Source organism: Balaenoptera musculus, chromosome 8, assembly GCF_009873245.2.
Source record: "Balaenoptera musculus isolate JJ_BM4_2016_0621 chromosome 8, mBalMus1.pri.v3, whole genome shotgun sequence".
In the NCBI taxonomy this organism is placed as follows: Eukaryota; Metazoa; Chordata; class Mammalia; order Artiodactyla; family Balaenopteridae; genus Balaenoptera; species Balaenoptera musculus.
This window is the reverse complement of record NC_045792.1, coordinates 95,917,069-95,940,334: the sequence shown is the minus strand read 5'-3', so window position 1 is coordinate 95,940,334 and position 23,266 is coordinate 95,917,069. Positions and strand designations below refer to the sequence as shown.

Sequence of the window (23,266 nt, the reverse complement as noted above, 5' to 3'; positions counted from 1 at the left end):
CAGATATAAACATGTACCTTTCTCACTAAATTTTAAGCACTAACAATCATTATTAATCTGATTTTATTCAGGTTTATTTAGAAAACTTTTGAACCCTACTCAGATATTTTCTTCCTATCAGAGTTGTATTTGAAGACCCAGTACATCTTGGTTTCAGATGCTCCTGCAGGTAGCTTTTCTCTAGCCTTTTAGGACATGTCTTTAATTGCCAGCTCATAACGTGCCACAAAGGAGTTACCGTCTCAGCATTTCAAGTTAGTTATCCAAGCCCTCCCTCTGGATGTCTTGCATATTCCCTTGTCAAAGAATGAAGGAAAGAAAAACAATATATTTTTTTAAGTCTCTCTAGACCTTGTGATAATCTTGATCCAATCCAAGGTTTGCTTGGCTAGTAGCTTAATAAAGTCTGCTATTGATGTCCTTAGTATTCTTTCAGCTCACTCTCAAACCTGCTTCTCCTTTTTAAAGAATCCTCTTTAAAGAGTACATATTTTAGGGTATTCCCTGGTGTTCCAGTGGTTGGGACTCCACGCTTTCACTGCCGAGGGCCTGGGTTCAATCCCTGGTCAGGGAGCTGGGATCCCACAAGCTGCACGGCCAAAAACAACAACAACAAAAAGAGTACACATTTTAAAACACATTTAAGCATGATATAGCATCTTGAAGACAGTGGCTCATGCTGATTTCTCTGTATTTCCTTGTCCTGCCCTCTCCTTGCTTCCGCTATCTCCTGTCTGGTATAGTCTCATATCTGAAAGCCCCACTCCCAGGCCTTTAGCCCTGTCCTTCACAGGACTTTCCCCATTTCCTGGCGGAAGGCAAGATCTTTGTTGAATACAAGCAGGCTTCACATTCAGTTTTCTCTGCCCCACAGATGCTCTGAAAAGGATGCCCGGCTGGGCCTCTGCACGTATTCCAATGAGGCCGTACCTGCTGCTTCAGGTAAGCCCTCAGTGCCCAACTGTTTTGAAAAACAAGATGTAAGGAATCTAAATCTCCATTGATATCTTGCAGAACCTTCATGGGGACTCTTTGGGGTTGATGAACCCTTTTCTTAGACTAAATCCATAGAAAGAATAACCATAATAGCTGCCACTTATAGAGTGCTTTCTGTATGCTAGGCATTTGTTAAGCCATATTTATGTGCACATGCGTGTATGTATGTGTATTTGTATATACACACTCACCTTCAATCTCCACCAGCCCTATGAGCAATTTATTATTTACATTTAACTGATGAGAAAACACAGGCTTAGAAGTTAAGCATCTTGCTTTAACTCACACAGCTAGTAAGTAGTGGAATTGGGATTAGAGATGCTGACAGAGTGATAGGTTTCTTCTCAGCCCCCTCCCCCCTCCCGCTGTGGCCTCTTCTCTGAGAAGGAGGCCCCTAGCCATCCTCAGATGGTATGGGATGCAACAGCTACAAAAGGAGCCCTCCATCTTCCCACCCCTCACACCAGCTAGAAGATTGTTGGAGGTCCCCACCTAGCGTCCCTCTGCTCTTCCTAGGGGAAGGACTTCATGTCAGCTATGTCATCGGTGGACTCCTCAGTATTCTGCTTATTCTGGTGGTGATCGCGGCTTTGATGCTGTACAGGTAACCTCAGCCCCACTGCAATGGCTGTATGTTTGCTGTATGTCCCATTAGCACGTTTGGGACCTCCTGAAGTTGACAGCTCACTGATTCCACCTATGACCAGCCTCATTTCAAAGTTGGGTCCCTGGTCAGAGCAGCAGAAGGGAAGGGCAGAAACCTGAATGTGTACCCTTCTTCCCCAGTCACAGCCCAAGTCGTTTCCTCATTTCATGACCACAGCAATGCTTGGGATTTTCCTTATAGACTAGGATACTAAGGACACAGAGGGTGTTACCCAAGTTCACACAGTAAGAGGCAAAGCTGGTACTGACTCTAGCATCTTTGCTTTTTCCACCACTCTACACTACCTCAAACCGTTGAAGCTGGAAATGATTTTCTCTTCACACAAACACAACCCTTTACTACAATGTGGGGTGATGTATCATTGCTCGGTAGGGATCATCCTGGGAAGGTGGAATGTGTAGTATTCAATTTAGAATCTTCCTTTTATGACCCTCTCTGTATATATTTTCTCCTAAATGCTTTAAATGCAGCTTGCAGCAAAAATGTCAGGATTTTGCTGCTGCTGCAGTGGCTTCTACTAACAACAACAACAATAATAGTAACAGCTACCATTTAATGAATATGTATCAATGCCACAACAACCTTGTAATACAGGTATTATTATTCCTCACTTTACAGATGAGGATCTAAGGCTCAGAAAGTTTAGATTATGTCCACCAATACCCCAGCCAGTAAGTAACAGAAGTGGCATTGAAACGTAGGTCTGTCTTGACTCTAAAGCTCAGTATTATCTATCAAATTTAAAGCTTTGTTATCTATTGCTATATAACAAATTACCCTGAAACTTAGCACCTTAAAATGACAACCACTGATTATCTCACAGTTTCTGTGGGTCAGAAATCTAGATGCAGATTAGCTGGGTGTCTCTGCCTCAAGGTGTCTTATAAGGCAGCAATCCAGGTATCAGCCAGAGTTGTGGTCTTATCTCAAGGCTTGACTGGGGAAGGATTTCCTTCCAAGCACAGGATTCAGTTCCTCGCAGGCTGTTGGCTAGAGGCCTCCCTCATCAGTTTGTTGCCTTGTGGGCCTTTCCATAGGACAGCTTTCAACATGGCAGCTTGCTTCCCCCAGAGCAAGAGTAAGAGAGAGGGGAGGGAGGGAGAGAGGGCAAACCAGTTTCCTTGTTAGGAGTTTCCTTGTAACCTAATCTAGTATCCCTCACTTTTGCATGTTCTGTTCATTAGAAGCGAGTCACCAGATCCAGCCCACACTTACAGGTCAGGAATTCAGAAGTTGTGAGTACCGGGAGGCAGGGACCACTGGGCCCTCTTAGAGGCTGCCTGCCACAACTTGGGTTACAGCTTCCCCAGATATTATCCCCATACAAATCTGAACTAATTTCTCATCACTTTTTCTCCTAAAGACACAAAAAATCCAAGTTAACTGATCCTGCAATGGGGAACCTGACCTACAGTAACCCTTCCTACCGAACTTCCACTCAGGAAGTGAAAATTGAAGCAATCCCCAAACCAGCCATGTACAATCAACTGTGCTATAAGAAAGAGGTAAAAATGAAAATTTATATCCAAGAGTTTGTTTTTGGAGCAGGGGGGTGGATTATGCTCCAGTTGCCTGAGTAGATCAGTAAGGGATGCTGGGTAGTCCATCTACCATTTTGGAAGTTATAGTGAACAGAAGAATGGAATGTGATTTGGGTTTCTGGAGAGGTCTATAACTTCTGAGGGACCAGCTTGAGGGGCCCTAGTGAGAGCAAGGTTAGAAAGCAGATCCCAGAAGGTTTAGGTCTGAAAGCATGTGAGTGTGCACCTCCCTGCCAGGAGATATTTTCCCAGGCTCAGGGGTTCCTTCCCTCCTGGAGCTGTCATTCCCCAGCAGTGAGGCTGTGCCCCTCTGAAATAACCCCAAACTCCTAGGAAACACCAAAAAACCCAAGAGCTCCTGAACTCTCCCTTTCTAACCTCTGATCCAAGCTTTTGGCACCTGTGGTTGGGAATGGCTGGAGTTTTGCTATTCTTCCTCTTATCACATAATCTAGAGGGATTTCTCTAGAATTCTGAAAGTTTATATGCTTTTGTTCTTTTAACTCCTTTGCTGCTGCAGTGAAAATTTATTTGCTAAATGTTTAGGCCTGAAAAATAGTCCCGTTTTGACCAGGGAATATAGCCTGGGACTTAGATTTTCCTAGTCTGATATGACCCTTGTTTTTTTCTAAAATCCTGTAACCCTTCATTAGAAATTATCCCTTATGAGACCTAACCCATCTACTCTCTTGGCCTGTCTAGCACAGTCAAAGCCAGCCCTCACACCTATAGGGCATAATGAATACACTTTACACAATAATCATGTGATTTCAGGATCTATGAATTCCCCTATTAAACTAAAGCTTCCACTACAAGCCAAAACAGAACCTGCAGGAATAGCTTGCAGATTTAGGGATGGTAGACCCCTTCTCTATTAATATCTTTGAGAGAAAGACTCTTGAAGCTTCTTGGGTTCCTGGAGTGTCTGATGCCCCAGAAAAGAACCCCAATGAGGGCGCTAGTTTAGAAATTAAAATCATGTGACTCTTTCTCCTGTTGTATGCTTTTTCCTCAGCAGCTCTTTCACCCCTCTGATAGTCTTTCACCCTTTCTCTTCTGATTTCCTCTTGATTTCAGGTACCTGTTGCTGTGTGTTTGTAGAGGGAGTGGTATCACCCAAATTGCTAGTGCCATGTCACCCACATCTCCCTGACTTACCCCACGTGTCTCTGTGAAGACACTGAGTGGTCTGCATCTTATCTGACACTAATTCAGCTTGGAGGGTGTGCTGGGTGACTGGGCATGTGTGTGCGTGCCTTGATCAAGGGAGCTGTCACTCCCAGAGGGCAGGGACCATATTTTATATTGTTTAATCATCAAAGTATCCTGCTTATTGAAGGGAAGGGACTCAGTAAATATCTGTGGAACTGAACTGTTACTAAAGTAGAGCAGCAGTTGCAGGGCTCTTGGCAGGAACACTATCCCAGGGACAGAGCCCAAGCCATGGCCCATTTTCTCTTGGCAGTGGCGGCATGTTGGTTGGTATCCCCCAGAAACCAGGAATACAGCTACCCTTTGAGGAATCCATAAAGGGAGAAGCCTGAGTGGAACTTAAGGCTGTCCTTGGAACAATCGCAGGTTGCTTGGAAATGGCCCTGAGGCTCCTGGGAGTAGAGCCAGAATAACCTCCCACAAAAGCTTATAGGTTACAGTACCCCAGTGGACTGACAGAACTCAAGTAAGAGGGTTTTCTAGAGCCCTCCTGTCTTACCTTCTAAAACTTTTCTTCTTAAGAAAGTTAGAAAGAAGAGAATTAAGAATAAAAGAGCACACGAAACTGTATTCAGTATCTTATAATAAGCTATAATGGAAAAGAATCTGACTATATATATATATATAACTGAATCACTTTGCTGTACACCGGAAACTAACATTGTAAATCAACTATACTTCAAAAAAAAAAAAAAAGAATAGCACCAAAGTAGTTTAAAATCTTGAATAAATGCACATTTAATTGCTTTCGTCAGTTGCTTCTGATCATGTATATTAGCATGCTGTCCCATTAATAAACCCCATTAGCAATGTAATAATAGCTAACATGATCTAGTGCATGTTATGCGTCAGGCACCTACTAATTGCATTTCGCGGATTGCCTCATTTAGCCCTCACAGCCGTTGGTTATGAGGTATGGATACTGTTACTCTAAAGAGGTGAGCCTGAGTTTTGGAGATGTTCAGTAATTTGCCCGAGGTGATGTAGCCAGTGGGTGGCTCACGGAAGTCACGGTTCTCCCTCCTCCCTGTATGATAATGGTAACAATCATCGCAGCTGCTCCTTTCCTTTTAGGCTCAGCCTCATACATTTGCTCTGACTAAATTTCCCCATTTGTTTGTGGGATTTTTGCGCTCTTCGTGCCCACTCTTAGCCCATCCACTTCCTTTCTAAGTTCGTCAGGAGATCCTTTATAGAGAGCCAACCAACTGACCGTGTCTCTCCGCTCTCCACCCTAGGGTGGACCTGACCATAACTACACCAAGGAGAAGGTCAAGATTGTAGAGGGGATCTGCCTCCTGTCTGGGGACGATGCTGAGTGGGATGACCTCAAGCAACTGCGCAGCTCCCGAGGGGGCCTCCTTCGGGATCATGTGTGCATGAAGACAGACACCGTGTCCATCCAGGCCAGCTCTGGCTCCCTGGATGACATGGAGACGGAGCAGCTGCTGCAGGAAGAGCAGTCTGAGTGCAGCAGTGTCCATACCGCAGCCACTCCTGAAAGACGGGGCTCCCTGCCAGACACAGGCTGGAGACATGAACGCAAGCTCTCCTCAGAGAGCCAAGTCTAAACGCCCATGTTCCCCCCACCCTTCCTGCCTGTTCCTCCTCCTGGGTGGACTTGCAGCCCTCGTGCTCGCTTATACAGCAGGCCCCTTTCCTACGTGTTCGTCCTGCTCCTCCTCCTCCCACCTCGTAACCGCTCCCAAGCCCTCCACCGGAGCTGTTTCCACCCGAGTTCCTAACTACCTGTGCACAAGAAATGATGGGGCATCCTGAGAATTTAGACCTGGATTTTACCACGAACCTCACCTCATGCACGCCATCCTGAGCCCCCTTGAAACCAGGCTCAGTAACAATTCCTCGTCAGTACAGAGCTCCACCTCCCCTTCCCCTGGCACCCTCAGTGCCTGCCCCGCAAGAGCTGATGATCCAGGACTGCACTTGCTCCATCAGAGCTGGCCTGACCGCTTCTCTGAGAGAACTTGCTGACCGGGGGCTGGGGCGGGGGGTGGGGTCGGTCATGGGTAAAGAGAGAGATGAAGGATAGAGGCTGAGAGAAGACGGAGTCAGCCCAGCTGGCATGGGCATCTGGAAAACCTCCAGCCTCGAGTGCATTGGCAACATGAAAAAGCTTTTAAGGGTGATTGGGCCTGTGTGTCCTCTCCACTGCCGGCAATGGATATTATTCTTGCCCTGACAGTTGTTGTTTCTTCAGCTGCAGATACTGATGAGATGTGGGTATGGCTCAAGCTGTTCTTCCTCCTGCTAGAATGTCTAGAGCCTTTTCTACCTTCAGATGACTGGGGGTCCCTATCACATGGCAGCTGGCTAATACGAATTCCCTCCTGCTGCCTCCAGGTTGTGAGCTGGTGGCTTGAATGCGTGTGGGACCCTCAGGGCTGGGTCTCTGCAGTGTCTGAGAAGCACTGCTTAGACCAAACTTAGCACATCCCCTGAACTATAATGTTCTGCCACTTTCTCCTTCCTCATTCTCTGGGATTCTGAGCACAGAGATCCTGAAGCAACTTTCCAAAGAAGGGCCAGAAGTTTTCATAAATGGTCAGGAAGAGCGATTGGGTTAGAGACTTGAGGCACCCAGGGCCCAAAGGGAAGTATCCATGAAGCTGAGCCTCCTGTGTTCTCTCTCGGGTGCTCAGGGATCTAAGTGAGTAGACAGAGAGCCTGCGGCTGTGGGTGGTGAAGTTCCCATTCCGACTCTTCCCAGCTAAGTGACTCCCTTTTCATGCTGAGGTGCCATCACTTGGTTCATGCTTATTCACACAAAAGGCATGTGTGTCACACTAGTGTCAGGGGAGTTGAGACTTTTTACTGTCCTAAAACTTCTACCTAGCTCTTCTTTTTTGGGGGGAGGGGGTGCCTAATTTGCTTTTTCTGACCTAGCCTTGTGGGCACATATGGCAAATAGGCCTAAATAAAGACGCAGAGTCGGGGGCAAGGAGTAGAAAGGTAGAGAGAACCGCTGAGGAAGCCCTTTCAGCCCAGGGCAGATCCAGACCTCTTTCACCCAGGGATCAAAAGCAACAACAGGAACAGAATGGAGGCGGGGGGTGCTTCGAGGGGAAGTTTCCGGATTTGAAACACGTCCTGGGGTTCTTGGTATTGAGAAATCAGCTGCCAAACATGTGAGTGAAAAGGGAAGATCAGAGCAAACCTTTTCTGGTCAGTTCTAAGACCGCTAGAGACAGGTGCCAGGCTCTTAACCCTGCTCGCAGTAGCCAGCCCCAGGTCTAGACCCTCGTAGGACAGCCAGGCCAGGCCAAGCAGGCTTTTCCAGTACACAGAGTGGGAAAGGAAAGGTCCTCCTCCTGGGAGGAAAGGGGGACATTTCACACTTGATGGGGCAGTAAAAGAAGGAGCCCTTTGGGTCCTCAGACTCACAGTTGGGCATGGGGAGAAAGTAGCAAAGTGGCATTTTCTTGAATGGAAAGGGGGAAGGATCTTATTGCACTTGGGCTGTTCAGAATGTAGAAAGGACATATTTGAAGAAATATCTATTTGAGCACTGATTTACTATGTAAAAAACAAAATCTCTCTGTCCTAAACTAATGGAAGTGACTCTCCCACGCTCATGTGTAATGGTTTTAACGTTACTCACTGGAGAGACTGGACTTTCTGGAGTTATTTAACCACTATGTTCAGTAATTTAGGACTTTATGATAATTTAATATAAATTTAGCTTTTCTTAATCACCTTGCCTGGCTTGGAGTCATGTCTAATAACTGCACCTGCTCTGTCTGGCAGAAACATGCTGTGGAAGACCTGCTTGCAAGCATCACCTCTAAGTCCCTTGGGGATGTGAGGACAATGAAGAGCAATAAAGGGTGGGAGGTGCCTGACTGGAGGTTCAGCTCATCTTGAGAAGACAGGTTAAGACCAGAGTTCATGGGCTTCTGAACTCCTTATTTCCTCTAGAGGAGGGTGGCTGATAGCTTTCATCTTGAGTGCCAACTCTGGTTGGTCATGGCTGCCTGAGGTTCTGTCCAGACCCAATGGGAAAAGTGTCATGATGGTTAGTGGCGTCTCCTTTGGGCACCAAAAGGAAGTGTCATGGCATGTACACCATGTATCTTCTATTTCTGTTCTAGGTCTACGAGGACTTCAGTGTCACAGAACTTGACTTTGCCTTGCAGTGATGGTCACTGGCAAGACTGATGTCTTGAAATAAAAGTACTGGGATGGGGACAAGGAGGGCTAATTCCAGTCCTAGATCTGCCTCTAGCTCTGTTTGATCTTAGTCATGTTTCACAGTTACTCTGAGAATGGGTCAATCAACACTAAGATTCCTTTTATTTTTAAAAAGCTGTCTACTCATAGCTCATCCATTACATCTCAAGCCTAGAACAAGGCATTGGGGATCTCTTTTCAGGTATCTGGACAAATAATACCTCTCAATGAAGATTGGGAATCATGCAAGTCTTAATGCCAGATATAGAATTTGATGTCAAGGGTCAATAGTTGATTTTCTAAGCCATTAACCATTTATAGAACATTGCTCCCATTCATTCATTCATTCATTCATCTGCTAGGGGCTGGACACTGCCCAAGCATGACCAAGAAAGAGTATCACAGAGCTTAGAGTCTACCAACAACCCCACGCCCCGAAAAAAAAGAAAAAGCAAGAAGGACGGAATCCTTTTGAATGTAAGTGACAAGAGATCTGAGTATAAACTGCAGTGTATAATTCTTCCAACTTTGGTGAGGGATAGGTGTGCTAGAACAAAAACAAGTGGAATAGCTCAAGGACAACCATCCACCATTCTTTTTTGGAAAAAAAACCCAAAAAAACTCACAACAGAGAGAAAAGGAGGACATTTGAAGCAATGAAATCTAGCCTAATGCACAAGCCTGTATACCTGTAGGAAGTGCCCCTTTCCAGAGCCTCAGAATAAGTGCCCTTTTCCATAGCCTCAAGCTATGAACAGTGACCACTAGAGCTGGGAACTCAGGAAGAACTTTTCAAATGGGAAGAAAAAATGAATGCATTGAACACACACCATTTGCTTGCAAAACTGCAAGTGTTTCTGGAAGAACAAAATTTGTTGAATGCGTTTTGCTAAACTGTGACCATCCTGCTACTTCAGAAGGGGATGGGAGAGGACCTGATGGCCCAGGTCTTGACAAGAATTTGACCACTGGCAAATGAGAATTTTGTAACAGCGTCAAAGACTAGCACCCTGTTTTCAGGTTATGCTGGCTCTTAGTTTCCTAATCAGTAAAATGGAAAGGTTGAACCAGATGATTGCTAAGGTCATTTCTGGCCTGAGACTTCTATTTATGTTCCTTCCAGGAAATCTTGGGGATGAAACAAGAGTTGAGAATTCCTTGTCTGGTTTTCTGGATATAAAACCTAAAACTGATAAGTAGGGAGAGTTTGAGTCAAATTCTAACAAACTGGACATATTTTTGCAAACTAATTATGTTCAAAATATAGTCACTGCCTTTCTTTCTATATTATTTGAACAAACTGTGCCACGTAAAATGAAAAGATCTCTGTAGCCCGTAAAGAGGTCTCCATGGCATGAACTGAAGCTTTCACCAAACCTAGGCCTGAAGAAAACAAAGTCAGTGCTGCATAGGAAGCTGGAAAAAGCATCTACAAGAGCTGAGGGTGCATGATGTTCTAAGTGTAATGCACTGACACTCAAGGGCATCTTTAGTCATTTCTACTAATGGACATGATAAAAGAAGTGTGGTTGAGCCTTTTTTGTGGCTAAGAAACAGTCTATGTCTTTTCTTCATATTTGAAGATGACTCAACTGATCCGGTTAATAGGATGTGTGTTTCGGGATGTTTCAGGCAGCCTTTGTTTTGAAACATTCCCTCACTCGCCCATTATTTTCTCTCCAGATCATTCTTCCATTAACCAGCTGACAGAGGCTAAGCAGAGCTCAGCATAGGGAACAGAGTTTTATTCCCAGTCAAGGCTCCACCTCACAATTTTGGATTCCTTCACGAGGTGCCCTTAAAACAGATCCAGACAGCCTAATTAAGGGTCTGAGTTTAAATCCAAGGCTGAGGTTAGCCCCAGGCTATACAATCTGCTTATTTCATTTTACAAGACACAGAGAGCCAAGAACTCTCACTTATCCTGCCCTTCTCAGTGGTTTTTCCTCCAGCCCCTAAAAGCCTGTTGACAGCTTGCTAAGGTCCCTATCTTTCCCTCCTGCCTACTTCCTTTTTGGTGGAGCTGATACTTCTGTGGTCGAAGTTCTTGGGCAGCCTACGTTTTGGGGCCTATGGGAAAAATGGGCTATGAGAAAAGAGAAAAAAATGCTGTCCATTCCTTCATTCAAGGGGCACCTATTAAATGCAACCAAGTGCAAGATGGGATAGGCTTTGCCATCTTGGAGGCCAGTCAAGGCACTAAACCCATAGACACTTGACGTCTGTGTTAATGTCACCACTGCTGTCTCCAGGGAATAATGCAGGGGGTACCTGGACTGAAAGTTGAAGTTAATCATTGAAGCTGCTCCTTTTAGGCTGGAAGTATGGATCCATGTCCCATGCTAGGGATGTTTCCACCAAAATGTAGCTTGTGATTATGATGGAATGAGCACTGTCCCAACACTAGTAGACTTCTCAGAAATGCTCAGCACAGTTACTCAGCAGCCACAATGTTTGGCGTTTGTTTCCTACTTCCAGTTGCAATAATATAGTGTTCACTTAGATATCTAATGCCCACAAGGGTTTCACTGTCCTATTACTAACCTCCATATGTGGAACTATTGAGAGACCCCAGGAATAAAGTAGGTACACATAACTCTAATAAATACATAGATAAATGCCATTTGATGATAATCCTAGACTGGCCAAACATTTATTGAGCATCTACTATGGGCAAGGTACTGTATTAGGTTTCTACAAGGCTCTACAGAATCTGCCATTCCCTTCTCTCCATTATCAGACCTCAGCTCCTACTACCTTCCTGCTGCCAACTACTCTGCTCCAGCTATACTGGCCACCCTGTTTCTCAAACCTGCCAGATACGCTCCCAACTTAGGGTCTTTGCATAGCTGTTCCCTATGGCTGGCACTTTCTTCCTCTAGATATACTCACGGTGAACTGCTTTGCCTTACTCAAGTTTTTGCTCAAATGTGATCTCAATGAAACTCTGACCACCCTTTATAAAATTACAGTTCTTCCAACTCCACTTCCCAATCCCTTTTACCTTGTTTTATTCTTTTCTATTTTCCCATTTCACATATTGTCTAATAATATACCATATGATTTTGTTTTGTTTTGTTTCCTCACTATAATGTGAGCACCATGAGAAGAGGGAATATTTGAGAGGAGGGGGTCTATTTTGTTCACTGATAATCCCAAATGCCTAGAACAGTCCCTGCACATACTAGATGCTCAATAACTATTTGTTGAATGAAAGAATACATTAATGGAATCAGACATCTAATGCCCACCTTCTAGTGGGGCTGCACTTAAACCATATAAGACAAAAAGGGATTTTGCCATCTTGTTCTAAAACTCTCCAGGATCTAGACTCCGCACGTTATTTAATGATCAGATTCCAGGTTACCATCACTCTCTACTTAAATGTAATTTTCAGTTTATTTCTGGTAATATTTAAATAAAGTAAACATGCCAATGATCAATGACTGAAGAAGACTATTTCTATATATTTCTAGCCTGTTTCTCAAAAGTTATTGTGGACTTCCCTGGTGGTGCAGTGGTTAACAATCCATCTGCCAATACAGGGGACACAGGTTCAAGCCCTGGTCCAGGAAGATCCCACATGCCGCGGAGCACCTAAGCCTGTGCACCACAACTACCTAGCCTGCGCTCTAGAGCCTGCAAGCCACAACTACTGAGCCCACGTGCCTCAGATACTGAAGCCCACATGCCTAGAGCCTGTGCTCTGCAACAAGAGAAGCCACCGCAATGAGAAGCCCACGCACCACAACAAAGAGTAGCCCCCACTTACCACAACTAGAGAAAGCCCGTGCACAGCAACGAAGACCCAACGCAGCCAAAAATAAATAAATAAATTAATTAATTAATTAATTTTAAAAAAAGGTTATCGTGAGCTTTTTGCTTCGATTGGCTCCTCTCTCCTACCTCCACCTGTGGATCTGTCCTCAGCTATCTTTTCACTCTCTCCACTCTCCCACTCTGTGGTCTCATCCACAATTTCATCTTTTCACTTTATGAAGGTGATTCCCAAATCTATATCACTTGAGTCCTAATCTCTTCTCACAGCTCTCCCTCTGTATTTCCTGGGCCTACTTACATGATTCCATTTGCATGTCTCTTGGTATGTAAAAGTAAACAGGTCTGAAACTAAATACCTTGTCTTCCCTTTGAGACTGGCTTCTCCTGACTTTCTACTTCCATTTGGGCAATCAATGCCTCCCAGTCCCTAGGCTCAAATCCTGGCACACTCTGACTCATCTCCCGAAATGGGCCCCACCCTCACCTTTATACCTAATCTAGTCTGTTGCCAAATCCTTCCTTCTTTCTTGAATCTGTTCTCATCATTTCCACCGCTCATATCAGACTCCTAACTGGGCTCTCAACTCTAACCCATTTTAGAATTAGACAATCAAGCTAATTAGTTTTCCTAAAGTGCAATCCTGATTTTGTCACTCCCTTGCTCAGAAACCTTCAATAGCTCCCCACTGCCTACTTTAATAAAGTACAAATTCCTTACCCTAGGATTCAAGACCCTCCAAAAACTGTTCCTAACTTCCTCTGTTAATCTGTGTCCCACTACTTCCTAACATGAACCCTGTTCTAAAATCAACCCACACATTCAACTCCCAACATACTATGTACTTTCTTGTCTCTGTGCCTTTGCCTGTACTTTTCCAACTACTAGACATTCTCCCTGCTCCTTCTATTAAAAAAAATTTTTTTTAACATGTCAGTGGTAAAAAATTCATTTCCCTCCCTGGCAAGTCCCATCCCTATTAAGTTTTTTGAAATTCCAGTAATGTTCTAACCATTTTCAGGCATGCACACAAATACACATACATTTATAACCATATATAATAAAATCATTCCATATATGTATGCTTTTCTGCAACTTGCCTTCTTTTCAATTAAAGTTGGTGCATTTTTCTAACCAGCACGTATAGATTAACCACATTCTTTTTAACAGTTGCATAGTGTTCTATTGAATGGATTATACCACAATTTATATAATAAGTTCCCTATAGATGAACATATAAATTTCAGGGTTTGTTGTTGTTGTTTGTTTGTTTTCTAAATCAGTGCTGCAGTGAATGTCTTTGTACATTTTTATTTCCATACATGCATAGGTCTGTATGACAAATTCCCATCAGTAGCATTACTTGGCCAGAGATTATGTACATTTTACATTTTAATAACTGCTAAATTGGCCTCCTAAAAGTTTGTACCAATTATACTTTTACCAAGAAGTGAGTTTGAGTGTGTATTCCTCTAACTCTTGGCTAACCAAAAGTTGTTAAACTGTTTCATCTTTGCCAATTTGATGGATTTAAAAAAATTGTTTTATTACTTTCACCCATCCCCTCTCTATTTCTTAGTCTCTTGGCTACAGATGCTTTAAATCCCAGATTAAACATCCATCCCCCTAAAAAAAAAAAAAAAAACCATCCCCTTCCTAGATCCTCCCCCATCTAATTTCTCCCTTCAGTTAAACATCTACAGCTTTTCTTTTATACTGTTCTCATACTGCTTTGAATTTTAGCGACTAGTCTATATGTTTTATTCTTCTGACCACTGTAGTTTGCAGATTCCTTGGAAGTTAGGACCAATGTTTCATAGAAACATTGAATGTACAGCTAAACAAGAATTTTCGGACCAAATTAACCAAGCCTCTCATTTTTATAAATAACAAGATTATTAAGCCTTTTAAGAATGCATTACTGTTCAAAGCCCATTCCTAGACATTCAATTAGTTATATTAAATCCTCACACTAAGTTTATAAGGGAAACATCATTATCCCGTCTTACAGATGAGGAAACTAAGCTCCAGATTATTTACTAAGAAAAGTGCTTTACTCAGAGCAGGTCTAAGACCAGAATCCAGCGTCCCGGCTCCATTCACCCTCCTTCCACTATAATCCAGCAGCCTTTCTGGTTTCCCTCACGCCCTTAGCTGCGCAATCAATATTTGGTGAATGAAATGACTCAAATAAAAAATTGCCAAGTGTTGACAGCAGTTTAAATATCTGTAATTAAATAAAGCAAACCTGCTGACGGCCGGGGTGCACAACTCTCCACAGACCTTTCGTGCTTCTTTCCGGGGTTGTCTGCATCTTTCGCTCCGAGACCCTCTCCCCACCGGACCAAGCAGCGCCGGGTTCCAAGGGAAACACGGCTGCGCGTGGCCCCTTTAAGGCTGAGGGCGGCGCGTGCCCATAGTTCTTTCAAATGGACCAATAAGAAGGGCGATGGGCGGTCCGCCGAGGACCAATAAACAACGAGGACACTGCGGGGTGTGCGGCGGCCCAAGCGGTTTCAAACGGCTTAGAGCAGCCCCTCGGTTCTGACCCAGCGGAGGTGAGTGGACTGTGGGCCTGGCCCACCCGCCTAGGCCCTCGAGTTCACGAGTCTCGCGCGCGTAGCGGCCCTGAACCCCGGGCGGGGGGCCTCCGCGGACGCGCGCCTCCCTCGCCCCACGAACCCGGCGGGTCTGAGGCGGCGAAGCGGGGCGGAGGCCGGGGGACTCGCGGCTGGGAGGGCGGGGGGCGTGGGCGCTTGTGTGGGGCGGAGGCCGGGGCTGGGATCTGGGTGACCAGAGCGCGCCGCGGCGGGGTTCGGGCGGTAGCGTTCTGGGGACGCGTGCGTCGCAGGGCCGTGCCTGGTGGCTCAGGGTGTTTGGGTACTGGGGCGGGGGCCTGCGAGCCGGCCCGGCTACGGCGCCCCTCGCGTAATTGTCAAATGGATGAATGAGTAAGAGCCTCCGAGGGCTGTGGTGGTCGTGAAGGGCCTGGTCGCCTCAGAGCGTGACAAGGACAGTGGTACCGGGGCCTGCCCGTGCACCTGAGTCCCTGCCCGCGCACCTGGGTCCCCACCGGCTTGCTGCGATTTAAACGATTCGGATCATACCGCTCCGCCCTTCCGCCTGGCTTTCTCTCTCAGAAGGTGTCAGTAGAGTTAAGGTATCTTTCCAGCTCTGAAGGTTTGGGGGACCAATACAATAGCCAGCAGTGTAGGTTAAGCAGGCCTTGTTACTTTAAGGTGAGGGCTTGGTAAACTAGATTCTTGCTTTTTAGCTCTTACCACTCTGGCGGTTGAGATAGCTACCCTGCAATGGTGGTAATTGTCGGGCTGGATTTAAATGCATCCGTTTTGTTTCTGGGATAGAAAACAGTGAAAGTCGTGTTGCCAGAGTGGCGGCTGTGTGTTAGAAAATATATTCGTGTTGATGAATCTTAACAATGAGTTTTTCATTCAGCATCAATAGAGGATGAAGAGGTTTTTGCAGAACTTGCCCCAAATTTATGCGTGGCTCCAATTTAATTCTTAGGGGAATCAAGGCTTCAAATCGTGGCCCAGAAATGCTCCCTGTCTTATTTTATGCATAATTATAGTAATTGAAAACTCATTTTGAGAGAGGTGAACTCCTCCTTTCTCCATTTTTATCACCCTGAAAAGTCCTTCTTTGACCTAAAGAGCTGATAAATTAAGCTAACAATCTTTTGAAACTTTTAAGAAGTCATAAAAGATTTGGACTTTTCTTAAGTGAGTGGATAAAGTGTAATGTTGTATTTATAAAATGATATAGAGAAAGGTGAAATCAATATATTTTGCCAGCATAAATTAAACCTAGTTGGTAAACTCATGAGAAAAAAATTTTGCACAAGTTTTTAAAGTTTGTTCACTCGGGCAACGGCAAGCAAAGATATTCCTTAACAATATACTTTATAACGTATTACTTTAAATATTTTAACAGACAGCTTAATTTTAGCAGCAGAGTTTTAACTGCAATAAATTTGAGTACCTTAGTATTATGAACACTGTCCTAGGTTTTGGGGAGGCAATTAAAAATAATAAACATTTAACAATGTTTTAACTGCAATAAATTTGAGTACCTTAGTATTATGAACACTGTCCTAGGTTTTGGGGAGGCAATTAAAAATAATAAACATTTAACAATGTTTTAACTGCAATAAATTTGAGTACCTTAGTATTGTGAACACTGTCCTAGGTTTTGGGGAGACAATTAAAAATAATAAACATTTAACAGTGTCTTAGGTTATTGTTAAAAATCTTGATGAGGAAGGAAAACTTTTCTTTTATATTGGAGCAAAGCCAGACTCTTTTATGCTCCTTTGACTTAATGGAGTCTCATTCATTCATTCAACAAATATTGAGATTGATGCCTACCGTGTGTTAAACATTGTTCTAGATTCTGGGAATACACTAGTGAACCAGAAAAAGACAAAGCCCCTGACCTAAGGGAGTTTGACAGTTTTATCTCTCAAACAATTTGCTGTAGCAAATTGTAGTTTCTGTAATCCCTCTGGCCAGCTCTAGTCCTTGAACAAAATAAATGCTCAAATACTTTTACCAGCAGTAGTTAACATTTATTGAATATTCACTAGGTGCCACGTTTTATCTTTCTTTATTCTCACAACTTTTTACAGATGAGGAAACTGAGTCTTAGAAAGGTTACGCAGCTTGCTCAAAATCATACAACTGATAGAACCTCAGTTTGAACCCAAGTTAGTGTGTCTTCAGGGTCTTTGCTCGTAACCTCTGGTTGGTCTATGTGAAGTAATGAGATCTGTTAGGGAGAATTCAGGATCATTTTCTGGGTAGAATCTCCCCCCACCCCCTCCTTTTTTAAACTTCTGTCACAGACATAATGAAATATGAACCATAGGCATGGTGGGTTTTAGAGGGAGGGTGGAGCAGTTCAAAATACAGTATTTACCATATGGGAGATGGACAGCTGTGACAGTGGGAGGGGGACTAAGTGGGGGCCTAAAATTGAGATCTGGATCTCATGATTGATGGATTCCTGGTGATCAGTGTTGGAGAGGTTTGAGATTTTTTTATTTTATTTTAATTTTAATTAATTTTAAATGCATATTACCTGTAGAGTTCAGAACATGTTACTTAGCTTTTTTCTGTCAGGGCAGTTGCCTTGCCTACTTGTTTATCTCAAACACATTAAACTTATTCTTTTTTTTTTAATTAATTAATTTTATTTATTTTTGGCTGTGTCAGGTCTTCGTTGCTGCGCGTGGGCTTTCTCTAGTTGCGGTGAACGGCGGGGTTGCTCTTCGTTGCCGTGTGCGGGCTTCTCATGGCGGTGGCTTCTCTTGTTGTGGAGCACCGGCTCTAGGCGCGCAGGCTTCAGTAGTTGTGGCACGCGGGCTCAGTAGTTGTGGCTTGCAGGCTCAGTAGTTGTAGTGCACAGGCTTAGTTGCTCCGTGGCATGTGGGATCTTCCCGGACTAGGGCTCAAAGCTGCGTACCGTGCATTGGCAGGCGGACTCCCAACCACTGCGCCACCAGGGAAGTCCTAAACTTAATTTCTTTTTGGCCTTTGTGTTTGTTGTTCTCTCTGCCTGGGACTTCCCACCTGCTCTACCCCTACCTCAAGCCTGTCTTTGTATATAGGCTTCACTCAGTTCACAACTCAAATGTCATCTCCTTAAAGAGGCATTTTCTAAGCTCCAATTAGAGTAGCCCTCTTGGTCATGTTTACCTCACTTTCTTTTTTTTTTTAGACTTCATAGCGTTTATTGCTATATGTTAGGCCATTTATTGTTTGCTTGTATATTGTCTCATTTCCTCACAGAAATGAAAACAGAGCAGGGGAGCATAGTTTTTTGGTTTGTTTTTTTTTTTTTTCATCTGTGAGGTTACCTCAATGACTCAAGCAGTGCTTGGGTCAAATAAGGTGGTCAGAAAATATTTGCTGAACAAAGTTCGCCACAACTGGCATAGTTTTCTCCATGTCATGAAGTGATAAAGACAACATATAACTAACTAGTTGGCTGTGTTACAGTGTCTTTGAATGTGAGCAATATCTTAGCAGACTAACTTGGAAAGTCTTCAACTACGAATCATGGAAAAATGATAGCTTTTTGTTTGTGTTGACTGGCAGAGAAGGTAGATCTGGTTTCCCCCTCCCACTTTTTTTCCCCCTATTTTTAAAAACTTTCAAATCTGTAGAAGTTTTTAGGGGTACCGGTCAGGTATAGTGGAATGTTCCTGTATTGGAATTTATCTGATGTTTTTCTCATGATTAGACTGGGGTTATGAGTTTTCAGGTGGAAGATCACAGAGAGAATGCCATATTCATCACATCATATAACATCACATCAACATGATTTGTGACTGTTGATATTGATTTGATCATATGGCTGAAGTAGGGTTTGTCAGATTTCTTCACTGTAAGTTATTCTTTTCCTCTTTTCATACTGTGCTCTTTGGAAGGAAGTAATTATGTACGGCTCACTTACGGGGGGAGGAGTTGTGCTCCCTGTCCTTGGGGTAGAATATCTACATAATTTATTTGAATTTCTTCTGCATGGGACATTTGTCTCTCTCTCTCCATTTATTAATTTAATTAGTCAAACATTTATATCAGTATGAACTGAAGGATATTTTATACTTTGAGTTATATTCCAATACTACTTTATTTTGTTGCTGAAATTGTTCCAGCTTTATCCATTGAGAGTTCTTTCTGTTGACTCCTGTGCCCCTTTAACATTCCCACATCTGTGTGCGTGTGTTTGTGTGTGTGTGTGTGTGTGTGTGTGTGCGTGCATGCTGTTTTTATTTAATTATATTTGAGCACTTCCCTACTTTCTGGCACTATAAGGTGCTCTAGGCTCATCTTGTATATTTCGTGTCACAGTGCCAGAATTAGCCATTTCTCCAAGAAGCCCTGGCACCTTTTATTGGAGAATGGTAATAGAAACCAAGATCTGAGCAGTAAGTGTTCTCATTGCTACTGGGGTGTCATTTTTTTTGGGCCCTCTCAGCTAACAGAACAAAGAAATATAGATGTATATGCTAACTGGTGTATATAGACATATCTATAGATATTTCTATATGTCACCATCTGTATCTATGTTAAGTTAAGTATGAGTTCTTACTGATATTTCCAAGTCTAATCCATTACCATATGGATCATTCTAGCCTCCTCCCCCTTGTTGATCTGAATTTCCACTTCAACAGTGAGAAACTTGGCTTCCATCATCCATTTACTTAATTGTTCCACTCCAGTATACATGTATAGCAATATCTGAATCGTTAATTCACACTCCCATAGGAAACTTTATTAACTAGAAGTACAGTGCTTATATGCAGTTCCTTTTGCCTTTAGTTTTCAGACTCCATTCATTTCCGAAGTTACCTAGGTCAGTTCTTTTTCCCCACCCACTTCAGTGAGGTGGTTTCACACATTTGTAATATAGTTAGATTCTCTTGTCACAAGTCTGCATTGTTTTATGGGATCCCCCAATCTCCTAAATGACTTTTTAAAATTAGCATGCATTAGAGTTTACTCTTTATGTTGTATACTTCTGTAGGTTTTGACATTCATGATGTTATTTATCCACCATTACAGTATCATAAAGAATAGTTTCACTGCCCTAAAAATCTCCTGTAATTCACCCATTCATCCTTTTCTCCCTCGCCTACCTCCTTGCAACCACTGATCTTTTTACTGTCTCCATAGTTTTTCCTCTTCCAGAGTGTAATATAATTGGAATCATACACTATGTACCCTTTTCAGACTGGCTTCTTTCACTTAGGAGTATCTATGTAAGGTTCTTCCATGTCTTTTCTTGGCTTGATAGCTCATTTCTTTTTTATTGCTGAATAAGACTTCATTGTATGGATGTACCACAGTTTGTTTATCCATTCACCTAATTGAAGGATATCTAGGTCACTTCTAGTTTTTGACAATTATGAACAAAGCTGCTCTAAACATTTTTTTGTGTGTGGACATAAATTTTTAGTTCCACTGGGCAAATACCTACAAGTGTGATTGCTGGATCATATGGTGAGACAATGTTCAGCTTTGTAAGAAACTGCCAAACTCTCTTCAAAAGTGGCTGTACCATTTTGCATTTCCACCAGCAGTGAATGAGGGTTCTTTTTGCTTCACATCTTGTCAGCATTTAGTTTCATCAGTTTTTTTGGATTTTAGCCATTCTAGTAGGTGTGAGGTATCCCACATTTTAAAATTTTGTTTTTCAAGACATGACTTTTTTGAAGATAAATGATAGGTTTTTTTTTTTTAGAGGAAACTTTTAAAAAATAACCTTTTTATTTTGCAATAATTTTCGATTTACAGAAAAGTTGCAAAGATATAGAATTCTATATACCCCTCACCCAGTCTCCTCTGTTGTTAACATCTTACATGGTACATTTGTCAAAATGAAGAAACCAATATTGATGCATTCGTTTTAACTGAACTCCAGATTTTGTTGGGATATATGTAGTTTTCTATTTATATCACCTTTCTGTTTCAGGATCCAATCCAGGGTAACCTGTTGCCTTTACTTGTCATCCCTCTGAGTCTCCTCTGGTCTTTGACAGTTTCCTCAGTCTTTCCTTGTCTTCATGGTCTTGACAGTTTTGAGTACTAGTCAGTTATTTTCTGGAATGTTCTTCCTTAGGGTTTGTCTGATTTTTTTTCATTATTAGACAAGGGTTATGTGTTTTTGGAAAGAATGTTACAGAATACCATCATTTCCTATCAGGAAATATGCGATATCCACATGACATCACTGATGATGTTAACCTTGAACACTTGGTTATGGTAGTGTTTGTCAGGTTAAGTAGTAAAGTTACTATTTTTCCCTTTCTATACTTATTCTTTTTTTTTTTTTTTAAAGTTTTGTTGTTGTTGTTGTTTATTTATTTATTTTTGGCGGCACCATGCGGCATGCAGGATCTTAGTTCCCCAACCAGGAATCAAACCTGTGCCCCCTGCAGTGGAAGCACAGAGTCTTAACCACTGGACCACCAGGGAAGTCCCTATGCCTATTCTTTGGAGGTGAGTGACTGAGTCTAGCCCATCCTCAAAGTGGGTGGGGGACTTAAATTCTACTTCCTGAAGGGAAGAGTATCTACATAGATTATTTGGAATTTTGTAATGAAGATTTGTCTGTTCTCCCCCATTTATTTTTCTGTTTAACCATTTATCTATACAGTATGAATATCTGTTTTAAAATCTGATTCTTTGTTATTTATTTATTTTTGCTCAAATTGTTGCAGCTTTCAGGTTGGCTCCTCCTGTGTTCCTTTGACATGCTCCTATCCTTTTTTTCTTTTTGAGCATTTCCTTTCTGGTACAACAAGATGCTCCAGACCCATCTTATATTTTCCCTGTCCCAGCCCTAGAATCAGCCCTGGTTCCTTTTATGGGACAGTGGTATTTAGAAGCCAAGATCTGGATACTAGGTGTGCTTATTGCTAGGGTGTCATTGTTCCTAGGCTCTCTCAGGAAACAGAGGTAGGTATGTATGTATACTAAGTCATTTATATGCTTATACATACAGTTGTTTTATATATTTCCATCTGTATTTACATTAAGCTAAACATGAATTCATACAGGTCTCTCCAACTTTCAGAGGAAACTTATGTCCCAAACACATGTCCTCTTTGTGGTATGCTTTTTACCGAGATCTAACTTCCCTCCCATAACTCTTTTTTTTTTAATTTTTCATATATTTATTTATTTATTTATTTTTGGCTGCGTTGGATCTTCATTGCTGCGTGTGGGCTTTCTCTAGTTGCGGCAAGCAGGGGCTACTCTTCGTTGCGGTGTGCGGGCTTCTCACTGCAGTGGCTTCTCTTGTTGTGGAGCACGGGCTCTAGGCATATGGGCTTCAGTAGCTGTGGCTTATGGGCTCTAGAGCGCAGGCTCAGTAGGTGTGGCACACGGGATCAGTTGCTCTGTGGCATGTGGGATCTTCCTGGACCAGGGCTTGAACCCGTGTCCCCTGCACTGGCAGGCAGATTCTTAACCAATGTGCCACCAGGGAAGTCCCCCATAAGTCTTTTTAAGTACCACAGAAAACATTGTTTTCCCTTACTTGGTAACAGCAATTGTTTATTCCTAGAATATGATCTTTGTTCAGAGATGCATTCAAAATAAATTCTGACTCAGTTGGAATGGTCAGACATTTTTGGCATAGATAGGCTGTCAGATAAGCCTTGGTGACCTCCTGTCTCTTCAGACATAATTTTTATTATTTTATTAAGAGATTAGAAACCTAATTCTTTGATATCTTGATTATTTTTCTTAGAGGTTATTTTTAAATTTTTAAAAAATTTATTTATTTATTTATTTATTTTTGGCTGCATTGGGTCTTCGTTGCTGCGTGTGGGCTTTCTCTAGTTGTGGCAAGCAGGGGCTACTCTTCCTTGCGGTGCGCGGGCTTCTCATCGCGATGGCTTCTCTTGTTGCGGAGCACGGGCTTCAGTAGTTGTGGCACATGGGCTCAGTAGTTGTGGCTCGCGGGCTCTAGAGCTCAGGCTCAGTAGTTGTGGTGCACAGGCTTAGTTGCTCCGCGGCATGTGGGATCTTCCCGGACCAGGGATTGAAGCCGTGTTCCCTGCATTGGCAGGCAATTCTTAACCACTGTGCCACCAAGGAAGTCCCTTAGAGGTTATTAATTAAAGTGACTTTTAAATTCTTTCTATAAAGATGAGAAAAAAGTTGAGTAGTCTAAAGTATTTCTTGAAATGAAATTCATTTGTTTAATGCAGTTGTCTTTTTTCTTTTTTCAACCATAAGACTTAAAGTAGTGTTTTATTTATCTGTAAGTTAAATACCAGGAAATAAACCAAAAAAGTATTTTCTGCAGTCTAAATTTTATTGACTTACTTCAAGTAGATCCTACTCCCTC

At 42.8% G+C, this 23,266-nt stretch overlaps 2 protein-coding genes and 1 long non-coding RNA gene across 5 annotated transcripts in view; 2 read left to right on the top strand and 1 right to left on the bottom strand.

Moving 5' to 3' along the window:
• The window catches only part of LRP4 (LDL receptor related protein 4), a 53,260-nt gene extending 43,619 nt beyond the window's left edge, over positions 1–9,641 (top strand). The window contains exons 35-39 of one of the 2 annotated variants that reach the window (XM_036861184.1): positions 875–942; positions 1,513–1,600; positions 2,848–2,898; positions 3,027–3,168; positions 5,655–9,641. In XM_036861184.1, coding sequence (XP_036717079.1) covers positions 875–942; positions 1,513–1,600; positions 2,848–2,898; positions 3,027–3,168; positions 5,655–5,987 — 682 coding nt within the window. In that variant the 3' untranslated portion in view covers positions 5,988–9,641. The remainder of the gene's footprint in view (positions 1–874; positions 943–1,512; positions 1,601–2,847; positions 2,899–3,026; positions 3,169–5,654) is intronic. The other variant, XM_036861183.1, reaches the window with a different exon arrangement.
• Positions 47–14,757, bottom strand: LOC118899442. Its single transcript, XR_005020947.1, has 2 exons — positions 14,631–14,757; positions 47–589 (listed from the first exon to the last, which is right to left on the bottom strand). It is a non-coding gene; the product is annotated as an uncharacterized LOC118899442 (long non-coding RNA).
• A 107-nt stretch (positions 14,758–14,864) lies between these two features.
• CKAP5 (cytoskeleton associated protein 5) overlaps positions 14,865–23,266 on the top strand; it is a 107,013-nt gene continuing 98,611 nt past the window's right edge. Inside the window, exon 1 of one of the 2 annotated variants that reach the window (XM_036860404.1) lies at positions 14,865–14,940. The gene's annotated coding sequence lies outside the window, so the exon portion shown is untranslated. The remainder of the gene's footprint in view (positions 14,941–23,266) is intronic. The other variant, XM_036860406.1, reaches the window with a different exon arrangement.